Here is a 14,294-nt window from a genome sequence, read left to right as displayed (position 1 = left end):
TGGCATCCCCCATCGCTTGAGGCACCTCAAGAAATAAAGGCGCTGCTGAGCCTTCTTCATGATAGAGTCAGTGTTCACAGTCCAGGTTAGATCTTTAGAGATGTGAATTCCCAAAAACCTAAAGCTGGTGACTGTTTCCACTTCCGTTCCATCAATACTGAGTGGGCTGTGAGTGTATGGCCCGTGTCTCCAAAAGTCCACTATTAGCCCTTTCGTTTTCTTTATGTTCAAATTGAACTTTCTGCAAGAACTGCAAGTTGGTTTGGAAGCAAACACTCGCTCAGTGTGAATAAATCAGCTCTGCACATCTGGGGCTGACATTTATTAGCACACCCAGCTGTTGTGTACAGAAAGGAGACATTACATTAGACTTCAAGGTCGCGCTCACCATGAGAATTAAATTACGACCCCATTTCATCACCACCTTGGATACTAGGAAGAGGCTGAGGGCTTAAGCTCCTTAGAGACCTTGAAAAAGAATCCAAATTTAATTAAGAAATTACTCCTTCGTATGGGCACAAGGAAAAACACGATTCTAAATGGTAATTCTAACAGTGTTAAGCGATGGAATCATGGAATCAGTGTGGAATACTGGAATAGTGTTCTGTAGCCTGTGGGTCAAGAAGTCTACAGAGGTTCTCGGGAAATGCAAGTTTCTATCTGGTTGCAAAGACAATCTATACTAATCCATAACGCAAAATGTCTGGAGAGGTTGAAAGATTACATTTTTGGAAAAAAAACATTAAAAACTAGAATCGCAAACAACACCTCATGGCCGAAACGGCCCATTATTCTTGCAAGAGAAAAAAAAAACTGAGCCAAACTGTGTACTGTAAAAAAAAATTAAATTTTTTATTCCCTTTTAGATCACAGGTCAAGTTGTGGTGCTTAAATTTCCGGTCAGAAAAACGCAGATCTCGATCCATCATCGAGCAGTCCGCTCGGCCGTATTCGAGTGGCCGTAGGGGGATTCAACGATCAGAATTTAAAAGATTGTCCCGAGTCCACTTTTGAACGAAACACCAGCTCGCCCCCTGCCTCCCGTCAGGCTGGGGATAAGAAAATGTTGAACATCACGGCAAAGAGGATGAAGGCGAAGTATCCCACAATGCACACCCAGAACTTGGGGTCCTTGAGGAGTTTCTGGTTGTAGTTGCTGAAGAACACGAATCCCACAGTCATGCCTGCCATTCCCCCAGCTATATGAGCCACAAAGGAGACCTGAAAGAGGACAGTGTGAAAATTAATGACTGACTTCCATTCATCCAGCCTAAAAAGTACTTTATAGGCTCTTGCACTCCATACAGCTTCCTAGTAAAAATAAAGGGGACTTTATCCTCTATTCAGGTACTCTTCAGGCATTTCCTTTAAACTTCAGTAACCGTGCGCACATGTGGTTTTCACTGTTTTGTCTTTTTTCAGTTACTTTTTATTGATGTCAGGTGCAATTAGTCACTAAAGTCATTTTCCAGCCAAGCTGGACTGAATTTAAGAACTGCAGAGGTTTAAAGATCCAAGTCGAGTGAAAAAACAAATGCAGAAGAGTTTCTGAAGTGCTGCACTGAAATTTAAAATAAACTACAAGCTTGAGCCCAGACCCTTAAGTTCAATGAGTCTGTTTTTATTCCTACACATTTCTCCATTCCCCTGAGCGACAGAAAAGGGAAGCTTCTCTTTGCATGGTTTGAGAGTTAGGCGGTTACTTAAATACACTTTTCCGCAATGCAGCGCGATAGCCTGAGAGATTGCGAGGGAGAAGGAATGGACAATTTACATTTTATCTCAAGAGAGGGGAGAAAAAAGTAGATCCCTCACAGGCAACCCCACTGCCAAAACGTGAATACAGCAAAGTTTCCAGAGACAGATAAGACACCAAAATCCCCAAAGGCCTACTTAGTTTCTGCCATGCAGTAGGAGGATCAGACATGCATTTCACACACTGAACAATTACGCAGGATCTAACTACCTAGCCAGCCAAGTTGCTGTGGTTAAAAGTAATTAGGAGGCATTTATGTGGAGTTTTGTTGCTTCACGTACAAACATGCTCCTCCAGAATTCATGCCGCCAGCAAACAAGCACAAGACCTGCAGTGAATTAACAATTCCTGCATGACTCTTTAACCACATCCTTTTGGCTCGACTGCACTGAGCTTCATAGCTTTCTCTGGGGAGTCTGGGACAGACTGAAGAAGGTTCTCTCAGTGAGCTCTTGTAACGGCTGTCATTCTAACCACCTGAGCTCACAAGGCACAGACACTGCACGCCATGAACCTTTTAGTGAAACTGCTCAAAGCCGAGAACAGTTTAGGAAACATCTACCCGTCTGCTGGAACTCCTATCTCCTTTGAAAGACATACATACCAGTATATATTACATAGATGTGTCATTTAACATTAATTTGTTTATCAGTTTTTTCATGCCTTTACTTCATGGTACATTATCTAGAATTTGATTATTCAAATGACACTAAATTTGCTGCTAGTTAAATGCAGCAAAAAAACAGTGAGAGAAGAGTGTACTTACTGCATGACCGACTTCGTGACTTATAAACCTTCTGTAAAGAGCAAATCCAACGTCTGTCCCAACTGGAAATGAAAATGTATCATCAAACACCAGAAAAAAAACGATTGTCCTCCATTTGACATTTGCATTGACAACTGTGGATTATCAGATAAAACGTACTTATGAGTATGGATTGCGACTACAAGAACATGAGCCAACAAGTAAAACCCTTTCTCCTAGAACCCAGTGTTCAGACAGGCTGGTTTCACTGCTTCAGGTTAGCACAATTATTTCTATGTACCACAGGATCAGTAATTCTAGCTGAACATTTACAACAACACATTCGCCTTTACTCCTTCTAGATCATAAGGCTGACTGGTCAATTTCTGCTTGTAGTGTCAGACAGAGAATTCACAATTTTAAGGAGATAATATGGTATTCATTATATTATAAAGCTGACAATTCAGCTGCACAGTACATGCCGTGGAAGCAAAATCATGCAAACGTGTAATGGTCTGAGACCAGGAGAAAAAAAAACTATTTGCTGCCAAAGGGTTTACGTTCTGCAGATGATGGTTATCAGGACGAGAATCTTCCCAAATCAACACAGACTTCATGAGAATCCCCTGGAAGGCAAACTAAAACCAGACTGCTGCATTATCAAGTGCATTCAAGCACCCCGTGTTGGGAGACCAGTATTTCTTTCATTTTTTGGGGGACTGAGCTACCCCCTCCCCCCCATGGGAGTCTCTCATCCAGCGATCCCCACAGCACCTTACAGGAGAGCTGGCAGGCAGCTGGGAAGTCGAAGGGGTCTCCATTTCTGCTCCGAGCTCCCTGACCGAACCCCTGACAGTGCTCCCCTAGTGACACCTCCCAGGCGTGCACCATGGAGCTCAGCCTGGACTCCGAGCAAGTTCCTTTATGGAGGGACTGAGAGTGAGCCCCCCAGTCTTATAGCACACCTGGAGAGGGAGCCTGGAAGCAAGGGACTACAGTGGTGCCATGCCGAGATCGAGCACCGCAAGGATTTCTGTGTTCTACAGAGGGTGAGAGTGCAACAGGGCTCACAAGGACCATATTATAGTAAAATCACTCAACCCCCTTCCTCAGAGCCTCGGCCATATGCCACACCAGATCTAGCGTTTGTATGGTCTGCATCTCGGGGAGGCATGCCTAAGACACTGGTTGAAACCGATGGCCCAAGAGTATACACTGGGCAGCATTAGAACTGTGCAATTCTGAGAAAACCTCATGACCTATTCTACTTGTGTGAAGGATACCTTTATAATAATGCATCAAAATAAAAAATAAATGGCTTCTCATTAGTTCAATATTTCCGTCTTAAGAATAGAAGAATTAATGTTTATGGATATTAACTGGCAACCAATTTGAATAATAAATGAATTAAGTGTAAACTAATTTTTCCCTGTGGGAATTATTCCTTTTTCACAAGAATTCTTCCAGCTCACGGATAATTACAAACACTGCAGGGATTTATTGGCAAATTCAAAACAGCAGTCCTAATAAAAGCTGAATGGAAAACAGAGATTGTTGCTCTATATAAAGAAAGAAATAATGTAAGCTTACCTATCAGTAAAATTGCTACTATTCGGAATGCACCCAGTAATGGAATCATCTCTTTGAAATTCTGAAGCAGAAAGAGAGAAAAGATTCACGTTTATTAGAAAGAACGTAAGAAAGGCCAGAATCAAAGCAAAGAATTCATTTTCATTGACACTTCTTACATTCTGGTCCTAAGTGAGGTAGTCCACACATATAATGCACATTGCTCTTAAGACAACTGCTGTGTTCATACTGTGCAGATTAAAAGATATGGGTGTTCGCTGTTTATTGCTTAAAAACAATCATAAAGCCATATGAACCAGCAGTGTCGCTGCACTCCAGTCTCATGAGATTTCAGCAGCTCAAGATCCTGCCTAACCTTAGGTCACGTTACACCCCAGCCAAACAACGTCAAACAAAAATCAATACACTGCAAACAGTAGTTAAACCTCTCATTATAGATGTACACTGATTCATGAATCTGTGCTAATATGATTTTAAAAATAAGTGCGCGGACAACAGGATGATGGAGAAGAAACTCATCCTGTGATCTTACATGACCGTTTGACAAATTGCGCATTATCATACAATCAAAGCAATGCTTCTGGGGGAATGCATGCATTAATGGGTTTGTTGAGGAATTGAAGCAGACAAAGTTTAAGCTCACAAAGCAGTCCTTGTGATATACAGTCACATTCTTTACACAAGAACATACAAGATAAACAGACATGTAAAACCTTCCTCATACAGTATATTAATTGGCTCATTTTCATTAGTGTATTGTTTTTTCTTCCTAAACCTCAACTGCATAGCTGTGCATTTCCCAGAAAATATTATTATAAAGATTAACCATTAAGATTATGCCATTGGGCACCCTCTGTGTGGAGTCCGCATGTTCTCCCCATTTTCACATGGGCCGGCTGCCTCACACCTCATTGATTAAAGACACGCTTGTTAGCTTAAGTGATGTCTCTAACTTGTTACTGTGTGTGTAGGGGGGACTGCAGTGTCTCCTTGTGCCCTGTGCCCCGTCTTTTGGTGGCAAGGCTCCACAGCCAAAACGTTGTGTCCGTTTGCTTCTCTTTTCAGCATGGAATAAACCTTTACTTGTTCCTTTGCAGCCTACGCAAGCTGACACCCACTTGAACTAACTTTTTCTATAGTCTAATGTGAACAGAAAAATTGCAGGCTGGGAAAAACAGTCATTCGGTAATCTTAAATTATTTTATGAGACACTTCAGGAGCATAAGGATCAGGCTGACCTATCAGAGCCTTTTGTCAATTTGCAGACTAACGCCACACGGGAGAAAAAAACTCACACAGGGGCTTTCATCAAGGCTCATGGATCGGTGCTATGTGTCAAATCCTGGATCCATTTTAAGCTCGCCCAACCCAAATGTGCACCATCAAGGGGGCAGGATTTGCTCCACAGCTGGACAGTGTGATAGCCTGGACTGGACATCACATCTGGACCTGTCAATACCAGGACCAGAGGGCACAAGACCGAGCGCGTCTTGGCGGGAGTAGTCTTTCTTCCAGTACTGCACCTGGACGTTCAGAAATACACTTACCACCAGGGCGTTCATGAAATACCCCCCGATGAGTGCGTACACACCTCCTGATGCACCGACCAGGGCGTGCAGGGGGTCGAAAATGGAGCTGGCCAGTGAGCCTGAGGAAAGGGGGGGAGAGGAAGAGAATTCAATATCCAAGTTTATTTGCCAAGGGACACAAATTTGCCCCGATGTTACCAATAACAATCCGATTCAATACGACACAAACAGTGCATGATATAATGATATAAAGGGCACCCATATTTACACTAATCCAAACTTCGGAAATCCTCACACGACAATATAATATATAATTTGGATATAGAAACAAACAGTAATCAGGGCGAGAATGGTCAGCAGTCTTAGGCACAGTCTTAGTCCCTCTGTGTACAGTGTAGAAAAAGAAGGTCAGGAGGTCACAGGCACCAGCCTGTGATCACTTTCTGAAGATGATTATCACTTTGTGACTCACTTTCAAAACACGCCATCATAGAAAAAGGGATTCTTTAACATACTAGAGAAAAAACACCCAAGGCAGGTTTAAAGACTTTCCTGGGCTGACTCTGCTGCTCTTGGGAGCTTTCTCCTAAGAAACAGATTAATCCATAAGATCAGCTCTGCTTCAACTGTGGATGTTTAATTAAAGAGCCACCACTGAAAATTAAATTTGGCTTCAGAGATCATACACTTGATAAATCACCAGAAAACCCATCTGCAGATGCTGCAGGTTTCCAGTACTTACATCCACTGAGGCACGCGCTACAAAACACTTCACACATACACACAAAAATGAGAAAAGTTTAAAAACGAGAAATTCAGGATCAACCTGAGAGCAGGAAGTTAACCCACCTCTCAAAGCCTCAGGGCAAATTACCAAACCACTGAGGCGAAATCTAATACTTTTCAGGGGTTCGGGGGTTTGCTCTAGAGATCCAGTTAGAGGAAGCAGTGCTGTAGTTACAGCTGGATCCCAGTTCGAACTGCGGCCAGCTGTTCGTGTCTCATTACTCTGACCAAGTCGCCACACCTCCTCCTTCTCCAGTGTGGTAAAAAAAACTGCTTCCAACCAACTAACCGAGGCCTTTCTTTCACGGTGAACCCACTCCAGTCCCCCACCCCCAGCTAAATTTTGGCATAATTTTAAAACATAGTATATGTTGAACTTTTCACAGTCTAATAATGATGGAGTCATAAAAATGCTACAAACCCGATACCTCTGCTGATTTTATTGCAAATTTGAGTCACTCTAGATACTGTAAACTCAGAAGAGGAGAGAAACCAAGACTCCACTGTCTTGAATGAAAATAAAATGAGCTTTACCACAGTTAGACATTTTTTATGCATTTGTTTTTGAGGTGCTATCTTTCTTCCCGGCTTCATCGTGTGTCAAGTGATTGGAGCGGTATTTCACTGCCTCGCAAGAGGCGGAATGTCTGGTGCGGTCATCCTCACTCGGGGGGAGTTGCTCTGCGCATGACTTTTGTTTGTTTTTTTTGTTTGTTTCCAAGCCCGGGGCAGGGGGTCCTGACCTGCAAGGACTCCGGACAGGTAGACGGTTCCCACTTCGATCCCCTTGTGCACCAGCTCCAGCGGGATCCCCAGCAGCAGCTGCAGGGTCAGGTTGCCCAAGATGTGCTCCACCCTGCAATGAGGAAACCACACTGTGGGGCCAGCGATCGGCACACTGCCATTTAACACCAGGAGTTTACAAAGGCGTGTCCCGGGTTCCGACAACTCAGCCACAGCAAATGTGCAACTCCCATAAGCTAGTTAAAAATACACGGGAACTACTTATGGCCATGAAGCGCCGTCTTAAATAACTTCTGCCATTTATTCCATGAAATGGTTGTCTACTTCTAAAGTCTCTTTAATCCATGAATGACACATATTCCTTTTATTGCAACATATAGTCTACTTATATGACAAAATGAGCTCATGTGAGCTAAGATATGAATAGTATAGGAGGCTGCAATTACCAAAATATAAATTAGTATACGTGCCTATTCGGTTTCCAAAACCAAACTTTTCAAAATGGAAGTTCAGAACTGCCTGTTCTTTATTGCCCAGTCTTGTGGCAGAAGGAGACTTCCATTTGAAGTCAAAGATCTTCAAACAGATGGAAATATTTGAAGAAAAAGGGTGTTTTCCATCTCTTAGACCTGTAGTGCACTTTAAAGGGCAAATTAGGTCAACACCTTCAATTGAAATTACCAATAACCACTACTTGTCCTTTATAGTACCACTATCCTGCGTGTATAGGTTTGTTGCTGCCGCGTGGGGCTCCATTCTGGAGGATTAAAATAAGAAAGCGCCCTTCCTCTCATACCAGGATGTGCTGTTGTTTCGAGCGAGCGAGCTCACTTTGGGGACACCGGGAGCAGCACTTTATCCATCTTTCTCCCACCCTGCCCCAGAAACCAGCCCTGTGGCACCACACGCGACAGGAAAGACGTACTGTCCCTGCATTCCGAGAGCAAAGTCGCTGCGGAAAGGAAAACAATGCTTCCTGCCTTCTCTGGACACCACGTTCGATTTCTTTGTCATGAAGTCTCCCAGGCGGCGTACTGGTTAGCCTGGGCTAGTCCTGGTGTGGCTCTTTGCAGGACAAACACAATCTGTATTATCAGCTAATGAACAAGCACCCCACCTAACTGGCACACAAAAGGCCATTAGCTCGCAGAAAACCAGGACAAGTCTGAAAGTCTCTTGCCAAAATTGTATACCCTTTTTTGCAAACATGAAGTAAATGCAGAATGCCTACTTGTATTATCCCTCACTAGTTAAGCTCATATGCACCGTTACTGGTTACACTGCTTATCTTCGTACAACATAACTCCCGCACGTCACCTTTGAACAAGGTGCAAGACAATGAAAATTATACTACGGCACAAGAAACTGTCCCCACTTTTCATATAAAAAAAGGCCATATGTGTTCCAATTAAAAGAATTCTCAATGTGATTCTCCTGCAGCCTCTACAAATTCACAAAAGTTGATCATGTATAATATCATAACTTATACTCGCCAGAGGTGGGCTTTTTCATTCAATAATATACTGTGTCTGGGAAATCGAGTAAGCTACATAACCAAATTAACCTGAGGCAGCTTCGATAATACCAATCCATCACATCTGTTATAAATAAGTTATTGCAGCATAATGATCTGGATATGTTATTTATGCTACATGCTGTTGCTAACAACACTTTCCTTTTAAATTAAAGATACTAACTTGTAAAATCTGACTGTGTAAAGTGCTGGTTTGACAACAGACGATACCAACAGAATGTAGTCTGGGCTCTGCGCTCCAGTACAAAGAGGCAAACAATATCCATAGATATTTTCATAGCTTTTCCCCCCCCCCAGTGCAAGGTCGCTAGAATCAGGGACCCACAGCCTATCTCAGCAATGAACAGGCACAAGGCAGAGTACACCCTGGACAGGACGCCAGTCCATTACAGTGCACACACAGACACAAACACACACACAGTCACACCAGGGTCAGTTTTGTCAGAAGCCAAATAAACCTAGTAGTATGGACTATGGGAGGAAACCCATGTAAATAGAGGAAACAAACTCCAAACATAAACATATCTCCTGTGCATGTACCTGCTGTTCAGTGCCGGATTTCCCATTAGGCACAGTGCCTAGGGCCTTTAAAGGAGGGAAACTAATGAAAATGAACTGAAATAACATGCTTGTGATCGGCTCTAGGTGCTCCAAACCAATAATCATACACTATCTAGCAGCTGTTTTAGAAACTAGAAGTATTGAAGCGATGGTCTCTCGACTCACTCCATCAATCACATGGTTTAGCACGAGAATAGTGTATCGTGTCAAATCGACGTTATTCAGTTGGCATTTACCCAATGTGCCTAGGGCCTACGAACACCAAAATCCGGCCCTGCTGCTCTGACACAGGAGAAGGCAAAGACACGACGGGCACTGCCGACCTTACCCAGCATGCACAAACATGTATGAGATGAAGCGCCAGGCCTCTTCTCTCTTATCAGGGCGGTACGTCAGGGGGCTGTTCAGGATGCCCTTGTCCAGAGTGATCCACTGCTTCTGGGGCTTCCACACAGCATAGTAGATGAAGACGGCCAACTGTGAAGACAGGCAGAGAGAGCATCTCAGGTCTGACTGAACCACGGGCCTGAGGTTTGCACAGAAGGAGCAGGCATGGAAGAGCAAACCAACGCAGCCGAGGAGTAAAGGGTCATGTGAAACGCAGAGGGGGGAGAGCAGTTTATAATAATCCTTAACATTATTTTTTAATTTAGCACCTTTAAAAGTGGCTTCTCAAAGAGCTTTACAGGAAAAAAAAAAAGATACAGAGTGGGACGAGGTAGCAGAATTTAACAGTTACCGTGAAGGTTTCGAATACAGCATGAAAGCAAAAGGGCAGACAGAGAATCAGTTAAATAAAAGCCATTCTAAAGAAGAAGGTTTTGAGTCTAGTTTCAAAGAGTTTAGAAAAGGTGACTAGCTGATATCCTTAGGGGCAGAGTTCCAGAGCTTTGGGGTATAACAGGAGAAGGCCCTGTCACACACAGATGGGCCTGGTGACAGATAGGAGAATTAGAAGAGCGAAGGTTGCGAGGTGGGGAGTAGAACGATAGTAGCTCAGACAGGGACTGAGGTGAGCATGAGGATTTTTAAATTGACACAAAACCTGACAGAAAGCCATTGCAAAGACTCAGGAGTGATCACTTGCGCTAGACCTGGTCAGGATTCTGGCTGACGAATTCTAGACATACTGAACTTTGCTCAGTATTGATTTAGATACCCCAGCAATTTGGGCATTACAGAAATCAATCTGAGAGAAAAAGTGTTGACCAGCTTTTCAGCAACAGTTAACAACATAGGATATAGTCTGGCAATATTTCTGTGGAAGAATGATGTTTTTACGATATCTTGCACATGTGAGCTAAACATCAAGCCTGGGTCAAATACTACCCCCCAAGTTCTTCAATTTAGATTGAAACTCAAGTAAAGTACCACCCACGGATAAAGTTACTGGATTGGCTTTACATAGCTGGGGGGGGGGTGCTGAGAAGCAGGGCTTCAGTCACAAATTAAATGAAGGAAATTGTGAGTCATCCATGTTTTTATGTTAAAGATACAATTAGAGAGAGCAGACACAGCCACTACACTGTCAGGTTTAGTATGGGCGTAGATTTGAGTATCACCAGCATAGAAATGATCATTTAGACCTTGTTTTCTTAAAATCTGACCAAGTGGAAGCATGTAAATGCTGAATAACAGGGGGCCCTGTATGGAGCCCTGAGGAACACCAGACTTAACGAGCCCACTTTCAGAGCTAAAACTGCCAAGACAGATAAAGTAACTGCAATCAGTGAGGTAAGATCTGAACCGTTTAAGAGCTGCATCAGAAACTCCAAACACAGTCGGAAGACAAGAAAGTAAGATAGTGGCTGTCAGTGTCAAAAGCAACACTGAGGTCAAGAAGAATAAGAAGAGAAATAGAACCAGAATCAGAAGCCATAAGAAGATTGTTAGTGACTTTAACCAGGTCAGTTTCCGTGCTGTATATTTGTCTGAAACCAGAGTGGAGGGGGTTCAAAGAGGTTATTATGTTGAGGAAAACAGGGCAGAGAGGAGAAAAACAGGACTGAAATGCAACGGTGGGAATGGGATCTAATAGGCAGGAGGTGGATTTCATACACACTACTAATTAATTTACACCTGCAGTGTCAAGTAGAGAGAAGTTAAAGAGAGGGGAACCAGCAAAACTAGACCTGCAGAGAGGAAGTGGATTACTATGGAGTACCGTGCATTGTAGAGAGAATGTGATGGAGGATATTGTCAATCATGGAGCTAAAGAACTCCAAGAATGTGTTCCAGAGTTTCAAAAGCAAGGAATTCAAGACTTGGATGCTGTTCAGAAAGTAAAAGCCTTTGAATTGGTCATGACAACAAGGATTAGGAGATCTATGTAGACGCAATGCAGTTTTCCACACAATAATGTAGAGAAATTATTAAAAAGGGAAACAAAATGCCAGGATGTATAGAAACTCATTCATAAAAGAGAATTCATAACACCAGAGGCCAGAACCAAATCCGAGCTCCATCTGGAAAACCTGAAGGATCAGCTCTTCAATACTGGAGATATTGAACACTGTGCTGTTAATGAATATTTAGAATCCAGGACAAACAAGGTACCTAAAAATAATGTAGTATAGTTAAGGTACTTTTCCATTTGCTCTGGGTACACGGATATAAAGACCACTTAAGGCCTGTGAAGTTTGACAGAAAAGATTTCAGATATGACCAACGATAATTCTTAGGTCTGTAAACATCGCAACAAAGAAGTATTTTTAATGGGTTTCCACAAGTCCCTTAAAGCCCAACAGGCAAGGAGCTGGAACGTAGTCAACAGGACCCACCTCGCCGATACTGATCAGTATGATGAAGATGGGAGGGGGGCAGCAGTTGGCTCTTTCCAGGTAGATGTCCCTGGCGTGCTCCGGAAGCATCCATTTGGCCACAGAGCGCTGAAACCTCTCGCACCAGCCACACCCCTCGGAGGTCTCCTCCACCGTCTCCTCCGCCTCGCCCTCCCCGTTAAACGGGTTATCTTCTTCGGCGGCCATGGTTCCGCGGGCGACTGCGTATCGAAATTCAACAAACAAGGTAGTTTGTTGGTACAGCGCGGTGATTTGTGTACAACTCCGACCGGTTTCACCAGTTGGCTCGAAGCCACAGAACGGGAGGAGCAGGCTCACTGCTCAGCTACTTAAAAAAGGCAGGGACTGGTTTTCATCGGTCAAAGCTCAGCGGATGCATAGCTATTGCTCAGAGATATCAACCAATCCTGAAGGCCTGTGGCTCTCTAGGACGAAGAGAAGGAGACCAGTGCTTTAGGTTGACTGTTCAAAAATGTGCGAAGGAGTATATTTGACAAGGTCAACATTCATTTGATGTTTAAGAACACCCCATAATGTAACCATAATGGTTTTTTTGAAGGCCGCGCATTGTTCTTAAACCATTTTAAGCCATTAAACCATTTTTTTTTTTTACTTTGAGCATATGCTCGAACATATCACTTTTCTAACAGAAATGGATTAACATCGCTCAGCCTTCTATTTTACCTTTAGAAAACTCTGATGGTAAAAACAGAAACGTATATTATCATTCGAAATGTCTTCTGAGAAATACAACAACGTGGTTATCGGACAGAAATATAGATTCACTTGCTGTTTTCCCTGTATTACACGTTCTCGTTTAAAATTACTTTTTATACACGAAGATAAGATATATATTAAATTCTAGGTTCTTATCATTGGAGATATGAACTTTGAAATACATAGTTTATGGCTTCAACGAAAATGTTATATTTTATCAACATAAGATAATTGTTTTAGCCCAGGGATGGGAAGTTTTGCTTTCACTTGAGACTCTGTTATATAAATCTATCTTATCTTTGTTATATATACACACACACACACATCTTTTCGTCTTCTTCGACAATGTTAGTAAAACGTTACAGTACTAAAAATGATCTCGATCCCTGAGAAGTACTCGTGGGTAAAATAGAATACACTGTTGAAAGGATTAAAAATAAAACATTCCCACGTTTAAAACAGGAAGACGCCTTAAAATCACAACAACAAAAGTTACAGGAAAACACCGCACAAAAATGGGGACGTTTTTAAGTGCCACTACACTACCGGTCTCAAACTGATCTTGCGGATCAGATCCCAAACACATCAAGAAGCTAAACAACCCGGCCGGCATGCTTGAACATTTTTGCGTTGTAGCCACTGAGTGTAAATTCAGATGCGATAAACTGAAAAGAAGAGACCCGGACACTTACCGTTAGAGGGGGAAAAAACTACTTAAAACAAACAACACTGAAACCCTAAATTGTTCAAACGCAAGTCTGACGTCTCTTCGAACAAGTTAAAGCGCGTCGATCTGATAGATGAGTGGGCTGGATTATTCCAATTTTAAACTTCATCCACGTCCATTTTTCTACTCATCCTTGTTGCTGGAGACCGGATTCCAGTAATGGAACAAAAGACTTGGAGCGCCTTTTCTTCCCCTCTGCTGTTTACGTTAATGACAGGGTTAGCCTGCTTTTTCCTGTACTGTGCTTCCTCCCTGCTGAGAAACAAACAGCTTTCATGAGCTCGCAAGTTGCATTAAACGCACAGGAGTTCCGATAACTCTGGTCTTGTCCCAGTATCTTACACAAGAAATGCCAGTATTTAATACAGGCAGGACGTACCCAACTTAAAAACGATCATCAATTAAAAGTACATAAGAAAATGTAAGGGCACTTTAGAAACTACCAGGCGGGTTAATGCATCTTCATCGAAAAGTCCAAAATCATACTGAAAACATTCTTGTTATTCCTGAGGCAAGGCGAACTGCGTTCAATCCGAAAACTAAATGGAAAAGCCTTCGCGTTTCAACAGATTCGTCTAGGGCGGCAGTCCGACCTCAACAGAGGTCTACACGCTGCTCTTTTAGCGGTTTTGACCGAAGGGACGCCCTCACCTGGCCCGCCTGCACATCAAGGAAGAGACGCACCTGGAGTGTTTACGTCACTGGTGGGATGTTTTAGTTCCAAAGTACTTGTGAAGCGGAAGCTAACTACCCGTGTAACCGTCCATTTCCAATACTCGCTTAGTCCGATACCGGAGTGGGCGC

The 14,294-nt window shown here is 42.9% G+C and overlaps 1 protein-coding gene across 3 annotated transcripts; it reads right to left on the bottom strand.

Annotated features, from left to right (window-relative positions):
• Positions 1-828: 828 nt before the first annotated feature.
• rhbdl2 (rhomboid, veinlet-like 2 (Drosophila)) lies at positions 829-14,133 on the bottom strand. Of its 3 annotated transcripts, none has more exons than XM_015348888.2 (9): positions 13,870-14,133; positions 13,456-13,745; positions 12,026-12,246; positions 9,574-9,722; positions 7,150-7,262; positions 5,639-5,739; positions 4,092-4,152; positions 2,523-2,584; positions 829-1,221 (listed from the first exon to the last, which is right to left on the bottom strand). In XM_015348888.2, exons 3-9 carry the CDS (start codon positions 12,230-12,232, stop codon positions 1,045-1,047), a joined length of 870 nt encoding a protein of 289 aa, XP_015204374.2. In that variant the 5' UTR covers positions 12,233-12,246; positions 13,456-13,745; positions 13,870-14,133; the 3' UTR covers positions 829-1,044. The 3 variants fall into 3 exon arrangements, with proteins under 3 accessions (XP_015204374.2, XP_015204376.2, XP_006631583.2); XM_015348890.2 differs by having other exon boundaries at positions 13,456-13,742; XM_006631520.3 differs by having other exon boundaries at positions 13,456-14,133.
• Between the last annotated feature and the right edge of the window lie 161 nt (positions 14,134-14,294).

Source organism: Lepisosteus oculatus, chromosome 11 (genome assembly GCF_040954835.1).
Source record: "Lepisosteus oculatus isolate fLepOcu1 chromosome 11, fLepOcu1.hap2, whole genome shotgun sequence".
Classification (NCBI taxonomy): Eukaryota; Metazoa; Chordata; class Actinopteri; order Semionotiformes; family Lepisosteidae; genus Lepisosteus; species Lepisosteus oculatus.
Note: the sequence above shows the minus strand (reverse complement) of the source record. Positions and strands in the feature narration are given on the sequence as shown.